Source organism: Pelodiscus sinensis, chromosome 15, assembly GCF_052426305.1.
Source record: "Pelodiscus sinensis isolate ZL-2025 chromosome 15, ASM5242630v1, whole genome shotgun sequence".
Classification (NCBI taxonomy): domain Eukaryota; kingdom Metazoa; phylum Chordata; order Testudines; family Trionychidae; genus Pelodiscus; species Pelodiscus sinensis.
The window spans coordinates 41796306-41811520 of record NC_143066.1 but is presented as its reverse complement, the minus strand read 5'-3'; the positions used below and the strand labels follow the sequence as shown (position 1 = coordinate 41811520).

Below are 15215 nucleotides of genomic sequence, written 5' to 3'. Positions count from 1 at the left end.
GGCCGCGGCAGGAACAGGCCGGGCCGAGGAGGGAACACGAGGCAGCAGGCCGGGCTGAGGAGGGAACACGGGGCAGCAGGCCGGGCTGCGGAGGGAACACGGGGCAGCAGGCCGGGCCGCGGAGGGAACACGGGGCAGCAGGCCGGGCCGCGGAGGGAACACGGGGCAGCAGGCCGGGCCGCGGAGGCTGGTGCGTGTGCAGGTGGGCTGGGCCGTGACACTAGCTGCACTAACAGGCCATGCCCAGGCGAATGCCCCTCCCTCCTGGTAGAGGAGGCGGCAGTGGGGACGACTTCTTCCCCCTCATGCTTCAGCACAGTCTCCCCCAGGCCACGCCGGTACCCAGCCGGGGCAGGACCCAAGAGCAGGGGCAGCTGCAGAGACCAATCTAAGCAAGGTGCGTCATATACAAAAGTTTAATTTGGTGCAGATTAGTTTCCACGTTAAAAGGCGGATTGCTCAGACTCCGCGTGAGAGCATTAAATATCTTAGTGCCTACGGGAGCGGGAGCGGAGCCCCAGAGCATCCCAACCCCACAAATAACTTACAGCACAACCCTGCCCAGGCTCGGCCCTCCCAAGGAGACTGGAAACGCACACGGGCCAGGGAGAATTCAACAGGTTGAAAAACTAGATATCTAATAAAATCAATTTTCGAAGGGGGGGCTGAGGGGCCTGTGTGGCCCCGGCCCAGAGTTAACCAGGCCCCTACCCCGCTGCTGCCCCTCCTATGGCCCCGATGCACATGGCAGCAGAGAGGGGCCCATTGGTGGGAGGTGCCAGTTTGCCCCCACAGTGGGGCCAGGCCCCCTCTGTCTGAAGCAGTAACAGTTTGGCACAGCCGCTGCGCCCACAGGTCTAAGCGGAGGGCTTCACGCGAGCTGAGCCCGACTTGGAGCTCAGCAGCTTTTCCACCATGGTGCGGGCATAGCGCAGCCGGCTGGCCAGCTCCTTGCAACAGCCGTGCTCCTCGATCAGGCTCAGCTTGTAGGTGCGGAAGTCCCGCTTCTCATCGATGTAGGTGACGGCCGCCATCAAGGGGCACAGGATGATCTTGGTGTGGTCCTGCAGAGAGGAGGCAGAGCTGGAGGTGTCCCTCGGCAACCAGTACCCCCTGGTCACGGGGGTCCCGCACTTCCCTAGGTGAGGCACCCCGTGACCCAGGAGTCCCCTGGATAGGCAGGGCCAGGAAAGCACCTGCTGCGTTTCATCTTTCCAAGGGTTCTCAGCAAGCCCCCAGGGAACCAGCGCTGCGTGGCCAGCCGGCTCTGGCACTAGCCAGTCTGGGTGGCTCCGGCATTGGGAATAGACCAGCGGTTCCCAACCTTTTCCAGATGGGGGCCCATTTTGACAAGTCAAAGACTTGGTGACCCAGGTCAATTCAAAAACGGGGGGGAGGGAGGGGGCAGAGCCACCTGGGGAGACACTCAGGCGACCCTTTTGAAATGCAATGGCGACCCATAGGTTGGGAAACCCTGGAACAGGCCAAAGGAGCCTTCCAGTCCTGGGTCGGCTGGTCTGGGCCCAGCGGATCTTGCCGGCTCCTGCAGGTTCCGAGGGCCCCACCGCGGCTGGCGCCCGAGGCCTTGGCCTGCTGCCCCGCGGGTGCGGCCGACTCACCTGGAAGAAGTTGATTTGCACGGTGCCGTTGCTGAGGTGCAGGATGATGGCGCTGCGAGTCCGGAACCAGGTGCGGAGGTAGGGGAGCCGTGCCAGCTCGTCCCCCTCCCGGGGCGTGATGTTGGCGCCTGCCTTGAGCAGATGCTCACTCATATAGTTCCGGAAATACTTCAGTAGTGTTATCTGCAGAGACAGGTTAACGAGGGTGGGGACGAGCCAAGGCGGTAGCTGCGTCCATCGCTGCCCAGCCCCACTGGGCTGCTCCATGCTGGTTTCACCGACCCCGTGAAGCTGCAGCGACCCAGAGACTATCAGGGCCGGTATCCTGACTGCAGGCTGCCCGATGTGAACAAGCCAGAGCCGGGCGCTTGGACAGTGACCTGGGCTGGTTACACTTGGCCTCGCTGCATGGCTTTGTTCTTGCTGGCATTGGAGAGAAACTGAGAATGTGCCTGTGAAGCTGCCTTCATGCCAAGCTTTTACACGGCAGACCTGCACAGCTGCCCGTGTTCGCCTGAGCCAGGGGAAGGGAGGAGAGCAGAGACGTAGCCTCTCTGGCCAGCCCCTAGATATGCTGGGCAGGTTTTGCTTGCTTCGCTAGCCTGCACGGCCTGGGCAGGCTTAGCCCACAATGTGGCAGGGGAAGGAGGCCCGTAGCTCTTGGCTGCTGTTACGTTTGCATCTCCAGAGAGACTGACCTTCTTATTCAGCGTCGAGGGGTAGGACCTGACGGTGAAGTAGGACTCGGTGCTGTTCTGCTCGATGTACTGCAAGCTGTCCCCGTCGTTGTACATGATGAGACGAGTGGAGTCGTTGAAAAGAACCCCGACGCTGTTGTCACACAGCTGGTAGCCTGGTTACAGACGGGAAAACATTAGCTCTCCGGACACAGGCTCCCGGGTTGGGATGCTACAAGCTGGAGGCACGTGCATGCCTGACTGCAGGTAGAGATGTGAAAATGCACTTAAGTAAACATGCAAACAGTGAATTTTTCAGCAGTTGCACGTTTACACTGGTTTGCAGACTCATCGGTAGCCATGTGCATGGTTACACGTTCACAGCCCTAACTGTAGGGGATCTTAGAGAAGGCCACACTTTGCCCGACTCTGGTGTCTCAGCATCTAGAGCGGGGCCTCTCCACCTTTCCAGACTGCTGGGCCCCTTTCTGGAATCTGAGCTGCCCTGAGGACCCCAAGTTCCACCTCTTTAAAAACACCGGGGTACAAGAGAGTCAGACAAAAATACCAAGAAGTGTTGTGGCCGCACCATTAGTGACTCTTCACATGGTTACAGAAGCCCAACGGGCACGTAACTACTGCACTTCCATCCCAGCGCCCCGCCGAGAGAGCTTCGTTTGCACCGACTTCGCTTGTAGCCAGACAAAACTCGGCAAGTCTCCAATCTAGGGAGGGGATGTGACCCCTGGAAAGCCCTTCACGTACCCCTGGTTGAGAACCAATAGCCTGGAGCTCCCGTTCTCAGCCTACGTGGGGAAACTCCCCCTGCACATTAGTTATTTAAACCAATGAATGCCCAGGGTGCTGGTGCTGTTCCAGCCGCTGTCGCCATGCGTTGCTGGGACACAGGCCTTCGGTGCCTGCCAGGCTGCAGGCCTGAAACCCTAAGCTCTTCAGACTGGCTGTGCGGGGCTCCTGCGATCAGGTGAGTATTTCATGCTGCTCAGGAATCAGAGAGCTGGCTCACAGGGGAAAGGGCCAGCAGAGGAAGATGGGTGGCTCTGGCCCCCCGGCTGGGGGAAGGGCTGACGTGAACTTGGCTGCTGGCAAAGCCAAGCGGCTACCTACCCAATCCATACTTGTCCGAGTAGTCCACCCATTTGCTGACCCAGAAGATGGGGATGCAGGCGGGATCTTCAGCCTCCTCTGCAAGAGAAGCCGGGGGTTAAACAGAGAGCGTCAAGCAAGCTCGGAACCGCAGCACCGGGCTGGGAAGCGGAGCTCAGAGTCACATCCAGGCCCCTCGGAGGTCCCAGAGCAGCACGGCTAAGACCAAGGACCCTGCGACTGGGACCCCAGCGCTCACCTTGCCTCACTAGCGGCCTCTCGCAGGGCTTGGCTGCGTTGACGATGGTCAGCTGCTGTAGCATGTCAGCGAGGTGGCAGTCAACAGGCTCCCCCAGCTCCCGCAGCACGGCCTCCTCTTCCTTTTCCTGGGTCCTCTCGATGGCGGGGCTGTCCAAGCCTGCACAGGAGAGCAAGAGAGCGGTAGAGGCAGGGAGCCTACAGCCGCAGGTAGCGTCAGGCGGAGTTCGATTGACCGTCAGGCCCAGCTGTGGCAATTTGCATGCGCCTTGCCATGGAGAGGCAGGGGGGCGGGAGGACACACACAACGGCCTCAAGACCATCTTCCCTAAGTCCAGCACCCTGCACCCCTGACTCTGCATCTCCCCCCCATTATCGACAGCTGAACCTCTCACTTTGGGCACCACTCCAGAGTCTTGGAGGCCCCACAAGAGAGTCAATCCAGTCCCAGGGGTAAGCCCTGACCCTCAGCACCCTCTATTCCCCACGTGGGGACGGAGCTTGGAGTGTCCTTTTTCCTGCTTCTCAGCTGGGGGCCAAGTCAGTGACTTTTCTGTGGGTCAGTGGCCCCCGACCCAAACAAGGTAATTTCCTCTCAACTTCAGCACCCCCCCCAAGCTCTCCACACTGTACCCCAGGCCTCTCTTGCAACCTCCACCCCGCTCTTACCTTTGTTGAGAGCAGTAAGAGGTTTCCGACCACTTGGGTCCAATCCATTGGGGGCAATGGAAAACCGAGGCGGGATGGTGAGACAGGTGGTGGGCAGCCGGGTGGGGATGTAACCGGAGGTGAAGAACTCATCGTTCAACAGTTCGTCAATGGTAGGGCGGGTGGCGGGGTCAGACCTCAGCATCTTCTGGATGAGATTAGCAGCGACGGGGTTGATGTGCTGGAGGAGGAGGCAGGCGGAGTTCGTGAGCCAGGGCCGGAGACAAGCACCGCCTAGCAGCGGTGCACCCAGCGGAAAGGTGAACCCCACAACCAGGGGGGCACTACCGCTCCAAGCAGCGTGTGTGCCTGGGCAGGCGAGCAGAAGAGGAGCCGGAGGAGCTGAGGAGGGCTAGTTAGACACCGGTATTCCGCGGGGAAGCGACACTGGGATCGCTGAAGGCCTGAGACAGCAGCAGGGCTGGTTTGGTACCCAGAGCAGTTCTCTCAGGGCCGGACTCGGGATCAGACAAGCCCAATGGCCGGGAGCTCCAGCCCGACATGCCGCTGCCGCCTCCACCCACCCGGATAGCGTAACGCCACGGTGCCAGTCGGGGGCTGGTCCCCCCAGCCCGGGGAAGTTGGCCTTTTGATTTCACTCTCCTGCCTTAAGGCCTGGAAAGGCCGAAGCCAAGCCCAGAACCTCGGCAGGCAACGCCTGGTCTCTGCTCCGGCTCCTGGAAGCCCTTTCCGCGGCTGAGCGGGCACCAGAGGCGCCGTCTGGCTTCTGCACGGCTCCATCATGGAGGCGACCGAGGCTTTCCAAGTGCGGCGCGCTGCCGCAACAGGGCTCTAATGAAGCCACCTCCACAAGGGAGGTCGCCAGCAGCACTAGGAGCCCGTTTACACCAGCGCGTTACAGCACAGTCACTTGCTGCACTCCAGGGGGGAAGGGAACAGGGATTAAAAAAATTTTTAAAAATATCGATTTTAACTCAATGCTCCAGGTCGCATTTAAACGGAAGTTCCAATTAAATCACATCACAAACATGCTCCACCTACGCAAACAGTCTCAAGAGCGAACGACGGGCTCTAGTCTGTCCAGCCTAACTACCAGCTCCTGCTTGGACGTTCGGGGCCTTCACTTTTTAGTCTGAGAAACTAAGACAAGCTGGACAGGGCTATTTTATTCCGTGCTGATGTGGCAGGTGACCGTAACTCACTCCTCTGCTGTGCTTGGCTAGGGCAGCATCTTGAGACAGAGACACTAGATAGGAAAGGACGAAGGCAGCCTAGATGGGAACAGTGGAGTGGGACTGGAAGGAAAAAGGGAAGACATTCAGCACACACATACCCCTTTCCCTTTGTTCTCTGAGTCAAAAAGGAAATGTGCCAAAGGTAAACGGTGCAAGAAGATGCAGGGCCTAGTGGCAAGAATGAAACGTTGCAAAGAGGACTGTTTAATGGGAGAAACTGACATGGATAAAGACATGGATATGGCGGAGTGGATCAAGTGGTTAGTAACTTACATAATTTTTTAAAAGCCCACAAGGAATCCTGTGGCACCTCAAACAAAGATCAGGGCATAAGCTTTCGTGGGTAAAAACCCAAAGCATCATTCTTCAAGACTCTCTGCATCTTTTAGTGTATGTGTCACTTGACAAGTAAGTTCCCAAGCTGTTACTGTGTTGGATGTTGCTAGGAAAGAGTTTAGTTTAGCTAATCCTTATGGTTTGTTCGTTTAATTCAGTTCTAAACCTAGTTGACTATCACCTGAGCATAGGGTACAGAAAGCTGCAGTAAGAAAAATTTAAAATTGCCACGGTCAGTTTCTTACATAACACATGCCCCTAATTCTGGACCATCATGGTGACATCATAGGTCTGTTCCCTGTTTTACTTCAGCATTAACTCAGCTTTCCCACGGAACCCCGTTCTATGCTTGTTTTCTCAAAAACAGAAGTGCCAGTGAGTCCAATGGGCTCACTCCCAAGTTAAGTGCACTCTAAGCACAAGCAGTCTTAGCTCTATTGGCTGGCAAGACTAACTCCCGCTCTGCAGCAGGCTCCATACCTTGGGGATGTTGTACTCATTCTTCTTAATTCGGATGTAGGTTTCTTTTAGACAAGAGGTTTCAAAGGGTGGTTTCCCTACCAGAAGTGTGTACCTGCATATTTAAGATACATAAGAGCCTGTCACAAGGAGAGCACACGATTTCCACATGAAGGATCATTTGCAGCAGGGGGATGAGACACCCAGGAGATGCAGGGCAGCAGGCAATTGTATTTGAAATGCCAGGTAGATCTCCAGTTCCCTGCTCCTTAGGGGAGGCAGCTGGAATCTGGTACCCTTGGGAGAGAGAACCGGTGAAACTCGGGACATCAGGTCTTTAAATGGACAGGATTCAAAATAACTTTCACTACAAGAAGTAAGCCTGCAAAAGCCAGTGGTTGTGGGTACAGGTAGGTGCACACACAGCAGCTGGCAGGTCAAGGCAAACAGGAACATTGCTCTGATAGTCAGATCTGAGGAGTTTTCCAGAGATAGTCAAGCTCTGATTACAAAGCAAACGAGTCATGAAGGAAGCTGAGACTCATCACCCATCTCTAGCCCTTGGTCACTGCCATTAGGAGTCTTGCTAGGGCAGCCTAATTTGCAAACCACTTTTTAAATTGTAACCTTTAAGACCCATTTACAGCCATATAGATATGAACCAAGCTAGCAGTGTTCTAGCAAGAACTCTTCAAATATTGTTCTCACTAGAGACCAGCACATAGCTACATCTCAGGGCAATTCAAGCCTTAGGCCAAGTCTACAGGGTAGTGAAAAGTGTCTGTATAGACACAGCTAGGACAGCGGAAGACTTGTTCCACAGACGTAGCTAATGCACCTCTCTTCTGAGGGGTGGATTAATGCCATCGAGGGAGAAAGTCAGTGTAGAAAGTATCTGCACTATACCACCACAGCGGCTCAGCTACACCACCATAGCTGGGCCATTCTCACAGACATACCTTAGTCTGCACTTATCCAGGTTCTGGCCTGGACCTGATCACTTTTGTTTTATAGTGTCTCCTTTAAGAGGCTCCTCACAAGCTAAGATTAACTTAAAACCCGGACCCCAGTCTAGCGGACTGACCATGGCAGCCCTAAGTCCCAAATTTAAGGGCATGCAAACTAAAAACCTGAAGATTTGTCACGAAACGTACATAATGCAGCCGATGGACCAGATGTCCACTTCAAAGCTGTGTCCCTTCTTGCCCAGCACCTCGGGGGCGATGTAGTTTGGTGTCCCACACAGCGTCTTCTTACGTTCACCATCATATTCTACTTTGGTTGCCAAGCCAAAGTCACCTGGGAAGATTTAGGTACAAGAATATTTGCCTAGGGCCAGGCCGGGCACCAGGGAGACTGGTTTCCTTAGCTCAGAGTTCTCAGGCAATGGTGCGTGGACAGTCGGTCTCATCCTGTGAGCAGCAAGTGGCAGAATTATGGGCTACATCCCTCCAATACGGAGTCGGCCCATCCAAAGCATGGGATGTGCTCGGATCGGGACTTTACAAGGCCCGGAATCCGCAGCGAGCGGCGGGGGCTGGGCGGGCTCCCGGGCCCGCTCTGTGCTGCAGGTGTCCGTACCTATTTTCACCTCCATGTCGTCGTTGAGGAAGAGGTTGCCCAGCTTGAGGTCCCGGTGAATGACCCGGTTGCTGTGCAGATACTGGCAGCCCAGGATGGTTTGCCGCAGGTAGTAGCGCGCTTCCGGCTCGGTCAAGGCTTTCCTCCGCTTGTGCAGCTCCAACAGCGACTGGGGGCCAGGAGAGAGGCAGGGTGATGAGCACCCCCAGCCCAGAGCCTGCCCCTGCTGCCTGGGGACGCTCTGCGGCGGGCACCCCCCCGTCCTAGCTCCACTGAGGAGAGTAACGTCGGGAAGGCTTGGGAGCACCCCCCACCCTGCACCGCTGCGCGGGGCTACTGGCCCTTTAAGGCGCTTCGAACGCTCGGACACGGTGGAACGCAGAGACAGTATCAGCGTTTCCGGCTGCGGCCCCGCTACCGCCCCCAGCCCCGTCCCCTGCGGGAGCCCCCCGCCCCCCCGCCGGGCCGGCAGCGCCCCCGCCGCAGGACAGGCCTGAGCCCCACGGGGCCCACGTCCGTCTGCAGGAAGGGAACGGGCCCGGCCGCCCCGCGTCCCCCCCCCCGGCCGCCCCTCACCCGCCGGCGGCCCCGCGTCCCGTCCCCCCCCGGCCGCCCCTCACCCGCCGGCGGCCCCGCGTCCCCCCCCCCCCGGCCGCCCCTCACCCGCCGGCGGCCCCGCGTCCCGTCCCCCCCCCGGCCGCCCCTCACCCGCCGGCGGCCCCGCGTCCCCCCCCCGGCCGCCCCTCACCCGCCGGCGGCCCCGCGTCCCCCCCCCCCGGCCGCCCCTCACCCGCCGGCGGCCCCGCGTCCCCCCCCCGGCCGCCCCTCACCCGCCGGCGGCCCCGCGTCCCCCCCCCGGCCGCCCCTCACCCGCCGGCGGCCCCGCGTCCCCCCCCGGCCGCCCCTCACCCGCCGGCGGCACAGCTCCAGCACCACGAAGACGAAGTCGCTGTCCTCGAAGAAGCCCTGGAAGCCCACCACGTGGCGGTGCGCCAGGCTGCGGTGGATGGAGATCTCCATGGACATCTTCTCCTTCTGGTGCGGCTTCACCAGCAGCGACTTGGGCACGATCTTGCCGGCGAACACCTCCTGGCCCTCCAGCTCCGTGATCTCGTAGCACTTGGCGAAGCCGCCCTTGCCCAGGAAGCGCCCGCGCATGTAGCTGCGGCGGGTGCGGGGATCCACCAGCACCTTCGGGATCTCCTTGGCCACCGCCGTCGCCCCGGGCCCGGCCCCGGCCGCGGCCCCCTTCCCGGGCTCGGCCGCCCCCGGCGGCTTCGCCCCCTTCCCGGACACCGCGCTCATGCTCCCGCCCTTAGCCCCGCTCTCGCCGCCGGCCGCCGCGACACTGTAACAATTTCAAACCTCGAGCCGGAGCGTTAGCCGCGCCCAGCGCGCTCCCCATTGGCTGCTACGATTTAAAATCCAAGCCGCCCGCCGCTAGGCACCATGGGAGCCCCCCCGCCCCGTTTAAAGGGACAGCAGCCCCGGGCTCCGCGAGCGGGCAGCCGCGAGCAGGGGGCGTCGCCGGAACATCCGGGCTCGCCCTGCAACATCCGCCCCGCTGTGCAGGCCCCTGCCCCACAGGTGCAATCCTTGCCCCAGCCATCCTGCCCCAGATGTGCAGCTCTAGTCCCTGCCCCCCACACCTGAGATGTAGGTCTAGCTCCAGCTCTCTGCCCCAGATGTGCAACTGTAACCCAGCCACCCCCTCCTGCCCCAGATGTGCCACCCTACCCACATGTGTAGCTCTAGCCCCAGCCATGCACAGCAACCAGCTACCCTCTCCCAGATGTGCCACTAGAACAACCTCCCCTTCCCCTGTTGCACTTTCACAGCTTCCTCAGTGTTGCAGGCCTAGACCCAGGCTTTGCACTCGCTGCTTCATGCAGTGTAGGAACTGGCACCCCCGAGGCACTGATCGGTGGACAGGTCACTGCTAGGGAAGAGCAAACATTCGCTTGCATCAGGGCCCCCGGCACAGCCTGACAGCCAAAAGGGACCAGCCAAATCCCAGTAAGTCATTTTCTGAATGATTCTTTTTCCCCCTCTGCCTGCTGAGCCATAGGTGCTGGGGGGAAGCACATTACCTGACTTGAAGTGGTTTCTGTTATATATGGGACCTACAGTTTGGTTCAACAACTCTCCCATGCCATTTCTTTAAGTCCCAGGCATTAGCGTCTGTTGAAGGGGGCTATTAGACCTGATGGATGAAATAACCTAACCTGGTGCCACAACTTCTATTAATGGTGTGTTTGTTGAAGCATTAAAGGTCCAAATGTTAATCAAATGGATTAAAAACTGATCTGATACAAGCACCAACAAATTCATTGGAGGAGCAAATAATTCATTTGTGCCAGGTGATACAGATGAAGTTTCCAGTAAGACTGACATGAAAACAAGTTTGCTTGCTCACTCGCCTCGTGTGAGGTTTGTTTTTATTTTGTGACAGTTGCGCAGTTAATGGAAATTAAGCAAACTCGTAACCAAACAAGCCTATTCCAAGCAGAATTTACCCCAAGAGCAAGATGTGTCAGGGACTTCTCTATGGGAAAGTCACATACTGTAATGCCAGGCAGCCACATAAGCCCAACAAGCAATAGGAGCCCTCTGTTTTGAGAAGGCCCAAGTCAGGCCAAGGTTACCCCTCCGTAGCACGAGGAACCCTCACGTAGCACTGAGCTTGGTGCTGCCACTGCAGTGGCCTCCTAGGCAGCTTGCCTGCGTCTGGCCTCCACGGCTCAGTGCTCCTCCTCCCTCCCCCGGTTCAGCCTCACTTGCATGCTGCCCCTGACTGATTTTTCTGTAGGTCAGTGGCCCCTGCTCCAAGAAAAGGTTCCTCATCCCAGGCATATGGGAAGCAGACTAGATAGCAGCACTCCTGGAGCCTGAATAGGGCTCTGCCTGCCCCCACAGGACCCAGGCACTTAAATCATGTGGGGAACAGGTCCATGGGTTTCATTACAGGGAGCTAGAATGGTCATGGAACTACAGAAGGAAGCAAGTACCTTCATGCACATCTGGGTCACATTACAGTATGAAGCACTGTTTGGGTGGGGGCAGTGTTCTACAATACACCTGCTATCCCCCCCCTTTATTTCCTTACCTTTCCACACCCTCCCACCACAGCTGGAGAGACTTCTAGCCTGCTGCTAGTCCAGCATGAGGGAGTCCTAGGGAGCCTGTTAACTAAGATACCATCACCCCTGAGCCATGGCAAGAAGCATGGGCTAGACTTACCCAGCCCCGTGCTGTCAGGTCTGCCTGTTTTTAGTGACAGGTTCCTGCTCCCCCACACTCAGAGGTGCTGTCACTCCACCCTTGTCTCCTTCAGGAGATGCTGCTTTGGGAAACATGCGCTGCAGGGGGGGGTCATTTGGCTTCTCCCCCAGAGGGGCTCCCTGACCAGGACGGTCCCCACTGCAGTGCATAATGGAGGCCTGGGCCGCGTCCCAGGCTGTTTGCATCGCCAGTGCCTCTGGGCTCGGTCCTGGTGTGAAGAAACTGCATGAGCCCCAGCAGCACCTGCCTTGCAAATTAAGCCCTGTTCTGTCCCTTGTGGGATCCCTGGCCAGCTTCAGAGCTGCAGCTCACCGGCCTGTGCCCACAGGCAAAGGCACAGCCCTTTCCTTGGAGGGAGGTGGGTGGTGGGACTGACTGCAGGACCAGAGGTGGAGCAGCTGGGCTGCTTGATTTGTGTAGTAGAAGCTCAGCGCCCAGGTGCCAGCATCACAGGGGACCCTGCAGGTCAGGCCCCTACAGACTAGAAGGGGCAGGTGTCCCAGGGAAGGGATTCTGGCTGCTGAGAGCTCACATGGTTGGAGGGGAAGCCATGGCGGAGGTGGGACCGGCCTGCACGGAGCATGAGAGCTCATCCTACCATGCCAGCTGGAAACCGCCCCAGAGCTCGGGTCCAAGCTAACTGGAGCCAGGAGGCTGCGCTTCGAGGCTTCCCCTGCCCTCTGAACCCAGCACACGGGAAGCGAGTGGCTGGTCACCGTCCGTGCGCTCTCCCTGCTCCCGCAACTCTCCGCCTCCCGGTGCCTGGAGCCCCCACCCTGGAGAGCCGCCCTGAGCCAGCCGCGGCTGGCGGGCAAGAGAGGCAGGCACGGACCCCCGTCCAGGCGGCGGTACAGGGGGAGCAGAGTCCGCTCCGTGCCCGGCTTCTGGGGCCGTCAGCGACCGCTGGCGTCGGGGAACGCTCCGGAACGCGTCGCTCCAGCCAGGCGGCTGTCGGGGACCCGATCCCGCCCGGCCCCGGGCCCTAGCAGACGGCGCAGCTGTGGCTCTTGGCGCCGCGGCGGGGCGGCTCCTTGCCGAAGGGCTGGGGCCGGCGGCGCCGCAGGGCCGGGCTGAGGCGCCCGGGCAGGTTGACCTGGCTCAGCAGCTCCTGGAAGAGGCTGAGCACGTTGCGCCCCTGCTTGGCCGAGGCCTCCAGGCAGGTGCAGCCCCAGTCCCGCTGCGCGACGGCCACGCGCGAGTCCGGCTGGCCCGGCGCCAGGTCGCTCTTGTTCCCCACCACCACGATGGGCACCGGGCCCCGCCGGGCCTCCAGGATCTCGTCCCGCAGCCGCTGCACCTCGGCGAAGGAGTCGGGCTCCTGCAGCGAGTAGACCAGGGCGAAGGCGTCGCCGCGGCCGATGCAGAGGCGCCGCATGGCCGGGAAGCTGTAGCTGCCGCTCGTGTCCAGGATCTCCAAGCGGAGGCTCAGCCCCGAGCCCGGCTCCAGTTCCAGCTCCAGCAGGTGCAGCTCCTCCACCGTGCGCCGGTGCCGCGCCTCGAACGCGTCCTGCAGGAAGCGGCGGATCAGGGCCGTCTTGCCCACGCCCGCCGCCCCGAAGAACACCAGGCGCACCCGGGCCTCGGGCGCCAGGCTCCGCGCCATGCAGCGCCCTGTCCCCGGGCCGCCCGCCGCCAGGGAGTGCCGGGAGCCGCCCGCGCCCGCTGCTTTATAGCGCCCGCCGCGGGGTGCGGCCGCCAGCCAATCCGCCCGCAGGGGGAGGTGCCCGGGGCCGACACCTGCCGCCCCCCCGCCAGGGAGAGAGAGGCAGGGGTGCGGAGCGGCGAGGGTGGGGCCTGGGAGTGGCGGGGGCCGGGTGGCACCGGGGGACACGGGGAGAGGGGGACACAGGAGGAGTGAAGGGGGGTGGGGGGGCCCGGGGGAGTGAGGGAGGACGGGGGCCATATACCCGCGGACTGTGCGAGACTTTGCGCCCCCGAACAGCGCCGATCCCGCACGGAGCCGCTAGGGGGCGCCGCCGGGCCGGGCTCGGGCTGAGCGCGTAACGCCCTGGCGCTGCCGGGCCCAGCCAGGGAGACGGGGGGGCCCTTTGGCCAGCGGCCTGGCCTGGGTGCTGGGACTAGGGCAGCAGCAGAGCTCCCCTGACGTGGTTATCATCATCTCCAACGTCACAGTTGGCTCTCAGCACCCCCCTGCACCTGGCTCAGCCCCCCTGGTCCCTGCCGGCCCCCCTGCCCTCACACATGCCCCCTGGGCTGGCGCTATGGGGAAACTGCCCTGGAGAGAACTGGGCCCTGTGCCCGCTGAGCGTAGGGCAGGCAGGGAGAGTCCCTGTGTGGCTGGGTCATTGCCTGGGGGAGGCAGGTGCAATGGGTTGCTGGGCCAGGGGACCAAGCCCAGAGGTTGCTCTGCTGCCCAGTTGGCTGTGAGAAGCCCCCAGGTACCCCATGCGGGGCAGGATAGTGCCCATCCCTGAGCGGGTAGGTGCAGGGAACTGCCCGCTGCTGCCCCTTCGCCTGGGGAGCCAGGCCATAGTCGGCTGTCTCAGCACCCCTCCCACACGCCACCTGGATGGGGAGCTGCTGCCAGAGGAGTCTGAGCCGAAGCAGAAGAGAGAAATGGGGGTCCCCTGCCCCAGGGCAGAGCAGGCCTCTCATCCACCCCTAAGATGCTGGAGGGGGAGCAGATCTCAACAGCCGGCCCTGAAGACATCAGCGTGATGGTGCCTCCGAGTCCTTCAGAAGACAACAGCAGGTAGGGGGAGCAGGCTGTGATGGAGCCTGGAGAGTAAATCTTTTTTAAAAGCCTTGGGCCCTGATGATTGATGTAGCAGACACTGTGAAAGTCACTGGAGTGTGCACAAGCCCCGCAGGTATCAGCCTCGTGGTGTATTCTGGGGATTTTCCAGGGAAAAGGTTTTCCATGAAGGTGTCAGCAAGCCCCAGTGCAGTGTTACTATTTAATAGCCCCACCTCCCACGTTATGGGGGGCATGAAGAAGGGGCAGCGGATTGTGCAGTTAGAGATGTGTGCGCAAGTATATTCATGTCTGGCTGAAACTCACTCCCCTTCCCAGTCGTTTGGCTTTGAGCTTGCAGGGCAGAGGAGACTGGATTTCTCATGTAAAAACCAAACCGAATCGAGACTGATTGTTTACAAGAGCCTCCTGGACCTTCTCTAGTTGCCCGTAAATTAAGAGCTCTGAGGTCCAAGATGTCCCCTCCTCCCCCACCTTGCCGCTCTAATATCCTGGGTCCGAGACAGCTACACTGTTTATTTTCTGACAATTCCCCCGTCTTACGGCTTGTCCTGTAGAGGGGGGGACGTTCCCTTCTGGCGCTCTTAGGCGTTGCCCGTGCAGTGAGCTCTGTTTTGCTAGTGTCCCTGGGGGGTATTGATTGGTCCAGAGCCCCGTCTGGCTGTGTTTAGAGAGACCCTGCTGCCAGACCCGTTCCCCAGGGAATCGCGTGACCGTCCTGTGGGCAGGAGCAGCAGAGTCTCCTTGGGCCAGGTCCCTTCAGATGCCCCACGCTGCTCTGTTTGCTGGGCAGGTTCTCCCTGGAAGGAACCTCACTCTCCAGGCATCCAGCGCGCTCTGTTCCTGCTCAGGTATTGACCTGCCCAACTAACGAGCGGCAGCGTGCGGAGGGGAATGCCAAGGCTGCCCGCGCATCAGGAGACTCACTGGTTAATAGCAGGAGGTGGCAAGCTATGGATCACCTTGGGTATCCATCTGCAGATGGAGCCTCTGAACCCCGGCTGTGTAGTGGGGAGACTCCAGATAAGGCCGTTTGCCCCAAGGCTCAAACTGAGCCATCCCCGGAGGGGTGCGACCCCAGCCCGACTCCGGTGGGTCCATCCGCTTCCGCACCATATAAGACACAGCAGTGGCCCCTGTCTGAGCCTTCCTGGTGGGGAAGATCCCGTCCGAAATGTGACCCTGCTGCGGGCCTCGTGCTCCTCTCTGGTGCCGGCTCACATGGGTGCAAGTGCGAGGCGATTGGGGCCTGCCCTACAGACTGACCTGTCAGGAT

The 15215-nt window shown here is 60.2% G+C and overlaps 2 protein-coding genes across 2 annotated transcripts; both read right to left on the bottom strand.

The window, feature by feature from the left end:
- Window positions 1-402: 402 nt before the first annotated feature.
- PLK1 (polo like kinase 1) lies at window positions 403-9322 on the bottom strand. Its single transcript, XM_089769342.1, has 10 exons — window positions 8851-9322; window positions 7942-8110; window positions 7515-7659; window positions 6382-6475; window positions 4331-4550; window positions 3663-3821; window positions 3425-3502; window positions 2318-2472; window positions 1620-1802; window positions 403-1064 (listed from the first exon to the last, which is right to left on the bottom strand). Exons 1-10 carry the CDS (start codon window positions 9244-9246, stop codon window positions 858-860), a joined length of 1806 nt encoding a protein of 601 aa, XP_089625468.1. The 5' UTR covers window positions 9247-9322; the 3' UTR covers window positions 403-857.
- A 945-nt stretch (window positions 9323-10267) lies between these two features.
- LOC142818648 (ras-related protein Rap-2c-like) lies at window positions 10268-12879 on the bottom strand. The gene has a single exon (XM_075899934.2). The coding sequence runs from the start codon at window positions 12824-12826 to the stop codon at window positions 12206-12208; it is 621 nt and encodes a 206-aa protein (XP_075756049.2). The 5' UTR covers window positions 12827-12879; the 3' UTR covers window positions 10268-12205.
- Between the last annotated feature and the right edge of the window lie 2336 nt (window positions 12880-15215).

What these genes read in the sequence shown, in the direction of transcription:
- PLK1 (XM_089769342.1), bottom strand. Translation starts at nt 9,246, where the DNA reads ATGAGCGCGGTGTCCGGGAAGGGGGCGAAGCCGCCGGGGGCGGCCGAG. An exon ending in ATGAGTACAACATCCCCAAG is followed by an intron (nt 4,551 to 6,381) that starts GTATGGAGCCTG and finishes CTCCTCCTCCAG; the next exon opens with CACATCAACCCCGTCGCTGC. An exon ending in GAGGCCGCTAGTGAGGCAAG is followed by an intron (nt 3,503 to 3,662) that starts GTGAGCGCTGGG and finishes CTTCTCTTGCAG; the next exon opens with AGGAGGCTGAAGATCCCGCC.
- LOC142818648 (XM_075899934.2), bottom strand. Translation starts at nt 12,826, where the DNA reads ATGGCGCGGAGCCTGGCGCCCGAGGCCCGGGTGCGCCTGGTGTTCTTC.